The sequence below is a fragment of the Nicotiana attenuata genome, chromosome 6 (assembly GCF_001879085.1).
Source record: "Nicotiana attenuata strain UT chromosome 6, NIATTr2, whole genome shotgun sequence".
NCBI classification, from domain to species: domain Eukaryota; kingdom Viridiplantae; phylum Streptophyta; class Magnoliopsida; order Solanales; family Solanaceae; genus Nicotiana; species Nicotiana attenuata.
In genome coordinates this window covers 77623567-77627631 of record NC_031994.1, presented here as the reverse complement: position 1 = coordinate 77627631, position 4065 = coordinate 77623567, and the positions used below count along the sequence as shown (strand labels likewise).

The 4065-nt window shown below is 37.2% G+C and overlaps 1 protein-coding gene across 1 annotated transcript; it reads left to right on the top strand.

The window, feature by feature from the left end:
• LOC109227276 (tyrosine aminotransferase-like) lies at nt 305-4004 on the top strand. The gene is made up of 7 exons (XM_019392379.1): nt 305-696; nt 1658-1997; nt 2079-2297; nt 2583-2642; nt 2957-3112; nt 3200-3293; nt 3603-4004. Exons 1-7 carry the CDS (start codon nt 422-424, stop codon nt 3719-3721), a joined length of 1263 nt encoding a protein of 420 aa, XP_019247924.1. The 5' UTR covers nt 305-421; the 3' UTR covers nt 3722-4004.

The window sequence follows — 4065 nt, the reverse complement described above, 5'->3', positions numbered from 1 at the left end:
CTTAAGTGCTATAACAGCATAATATATTCTTAAAAGTCATATATAAAAGTGCTTCGTATGTAGATTGAATTAGACCGATAAACCGCCCGATAACCGCCCGATAAGAGCTAAACCGATACCAGTCCGCGCGATATCTTATCGGGTGGCTAGCGGATTAATACATTTAAAAGCCGATAACCGATAAGACAAATCGTTAAGAGTAAATAACTGCCCAATCCGCCCAATAAGTAGCCCAACTTATAAGCACTTGGCTTATAAGCCGTTTAAATATTTACCAAACGCATTAATAAGCCAAAAGATGATTATTGACATCTTATAACCTTAGTCAAACACCCTCTTACTTTTCTCCTTCCACTCCTCTCCATATCTGCTAAAATTCATAATTCAAAGGGGAAAGGAGGTAGCAAAGGAGAGCGTAAGCATGGAGGAGAACGGTGAAACAACAAGATGGAATTTTAAAGAGAACGAGAACTTGTTGGCTGCGTCTGGTGTTTCCATAAGAGGGGTTCTTAACAAGTTAATGCAGAGCCTTGACCCTTCTGATACCCGACCCGCTATCCCTCTCGGTCACGGCGATCCTTCTGCTTTCCCCTGCTTTCGGACCACTCCCGTTGCCGTAGACGCTATTTCTGATTCCGTTCGCTCTGCTAAGTTCAACGGTTATTCATCCACAGTCGGCATTCTTCCTGCTAGAAAGTGAGTACTATTTGCTTTACTTGAATTAATAATCTGTTTGCCTTTATATCATTTCTCCGCATGTTGACTTTGTTGTTGACCTTGATGTGTTAGCTGATTGTACTACTCTTTTTAGCTAATGGTCACAGAAATTGAATGTAACTTTTTATTTTGTATTATTAAGTGCTTTGATTTTTACATACATGCTTTTAATATCCCACAATTATAATTCAGGACTAATTTATACCATATGGGAGGTGGGATAAAATAATCTCAAGTTTGATGGGATAAGATGGGATATTAGGGATTAAGTCCGGGATTAAAATACCGCCAACCAAACACGGTATAAATTTAATCCCACCTTATCCCTCGTACTAAACTACAATGTAAGTGGTCCATTACATGGCATTTCCTTTCTATTTTTTGTTGGTCCTAGTGACGGAGTCAGTAATTTGTATAAGGGGATTAAAAAAAATACTGGAATATCGTAGTTAAGATTTGAACGAGCGACGTATAGCAACTTCTGAACCCCCTCTACTGCTACATTAGAAATTTCATTCTATGTAAAAGGAATTCAACCATTTATGTATAACCAAAAAAAAAAATCAATTTTCCTGGTTTGTGCAGCACAATTTTTCGACAAAGGGGATTCAATTGAACCCCCTTCCCTCTTACTAGCTCCGTCCCTTGGCTGGTCCCCAGTCTCTTTCGACAGAGAGCCTTCCACCTCTGTCATATAGTTCTTGCACTCGCGCAACAACAACTCTATGTATTGGTTGTAGACATTAGTCTTACTATGTTCTACATTGTTGGCGCTATGAAGCAAGTATGGAGCTAGTCCACTTAAACATTTACCCCTAAGCAAGAAAACTATCAGCATTCTTTGAACAAACCAAAGGAACATGACTGACTGATTCATGGAAACATCATTGATTTTCTTCAAATTCAGAAAAATTCATTAAATTCTTTTTTCTCTGAAAAGGGCTGTAGCAGAATACTTATCTCAAGATCTTCCAAACAAGCTGTCCCCTGATGATGTTTACCTGACAATTGGATGTACTCAAGCAATTGAAGTAATTTTGAATGTTCTTGCACGCCCAAATGCAAATATTCTACTTCCGAGGCCTGGTTTCCCTTATTATGAAGCACGGGCTGTTTTTAGCAATCTTGAAATGCGTCACTTTGATCTTCTCCCAGAAAGTGAGTGGGAGGTGGACCTTAATGCAGTTGAGTCTTTGGCAGATGAAAATACTGTTGCTATTGTCATTATTAATCCTGGGAATCCTTGCGGCAATGTCTACACATACCAACACTTGAAGGAGGTATGTATGCATATCCTTTTCTTTGGTAATATTGATACTTTGGGTCATTATGATTGTAACGAAGTGGTTAATTTTCTTCAGGTGGCAGAGATGGCAAGGAAGCTTGGGATTTTAGTTATCGCTGATGAAGTTTATGATCATCTCACTTTTGGAAGTAAACCATTTGTGCCTATGGGAATCTTTGGATCGATTGCACCTGTTATTACACTTGGATCCATATCAAAGAGGTGGATTGTCCCTGGTTGGCGACTTGGTTGGCTTGTTACAAATGATCCAAATGGCATACTAAAAAAACATGGGGTACTTACTCTCCTTTGAAAGATGGTCATTCTGTACTTTTTCACAAATGTTTATTTCTCTGGAAAAAGTAATTCTAGCTTCCACTTTTAAAGCCAAATATCGGTATTGAAGTGCACTTTATATTTAGTGCCATCAAAAGTAGATTAGGGTATAAAGGAATGTAGAAGTATGTTATAGGGGGCTTTATTCCACTTATCTTATAAGATCTTTGATCGAGAGAGGATAAGATTGTTTTTATCACGAACAATATCTGCATATTATCACTTTGTGTTTTCTTATTTGCAGGTCATAGACTCCATCACAGGGTTTCTCAATATATCTTCTGACCCTGCAACCTTTATTCAGGTTTTCTCATTATATACTCGTGTCTGCTTGCCCTTTTTTGAAAATGAAATGCCTGTTATTCCTTTTAGCCTCACACTTGCTGTATTTTTCCACCTGAAATATGAAATGGAGATTCTAAAGGAATGAAGTTTGTTTTGGTCTAACAGCTCTTTGTATTATTTTACACATTTCACGTTTTTATGTTTATAAGCAAATGGAATAGATGTTTAAGAACTTATTAGTATAGATGTATTTTCCACATTTCTTATTGAGGTATTTGGTTTTTTTTGTTCTTCTCCACCCCCTCCCACCCCTAATAGTTCCTATTTTGACAGGGAGCAATTCCTCAGATCATTCAGAATACAGAAGATGATTTCTTCTCTAAAATAGTAAATATGCTAAGAGAAACTGCAGAAATCTGTTACGACAGAATCAAGGATATACCTTGCATCACTTGCCCAAGTAAACCTCAAGGATCTATGTTTGTGATGGTAAGAGAAAATGGAAGCTTAATTTGCGGTTAGTTTGGGATTTGAAGATATAATTAATATCTAATGGAGCTCTTTTTCGCCTCTTAGGTCAAACTTCATTTGAACCTTGTAGCAGACATTGAAGATGATTTGGACTTCTGTCTCAAGCTGGCTAAGGAGGAGTCTTTGATAATTTTACCAGGTAAAAGAACAAGCAACTCTTATAAAGCACCAAACTCTGTCAAAGACAGTAGACATGTTTTACAAAATGTCTCTTTCTTGGTTTCTCATACGCTTTTAGTCGTTAGAGCTTTCGTATTCATGGGTAGTAATGTCATCTGATTTTTTTTATTTTATCAAACAAGCCTTTAATTTGGTCCAATTCAGAAAGATCCTGCAGTACGAACTGAAATCACCATATTATATGAATGTAACATAAGTTGCATGAATTTGTACTCAAATTAGTAGGATGCTATGTCGTATAGACATCTGACAATAAGATGTGGTGCAGGTGTTGCTGTGGGACTCAAGAATTGGCTCAGGATAACCTTTGCATGTGAACCATCATCTCTGGAAGATGGCCTCAAGAGACTAAATTCTTTCTATCAAAGGCATGCCAAAAAACAATAAGCTACTCTTAGAGGGAATCTTGATATCTCTGCATTAAGGGAAGTCTTAGATTCAATCCAAGAATCACTAATGAGATCTTCAACTAGTCGTTGGATCTTGTATGATGTATGGTAGCTCATAAATAAGTTAGATTTTCAACAATTTCCTTGAATCATCAAAGGAATGTAATATGTTATTCGGAATGGTATCTGGTAGTAAGTACTATAGATAGACAATAGCATTGATCTCCAAACTCCAGCTTACTGTTAATCGAAATATTAACGTACTCGCATTGCCAACTCCAGCTATTCGTGCTTTTCTTTAGTAGTCATTGTCTTTGCTTAACCAGTAGTAATATCTACTAC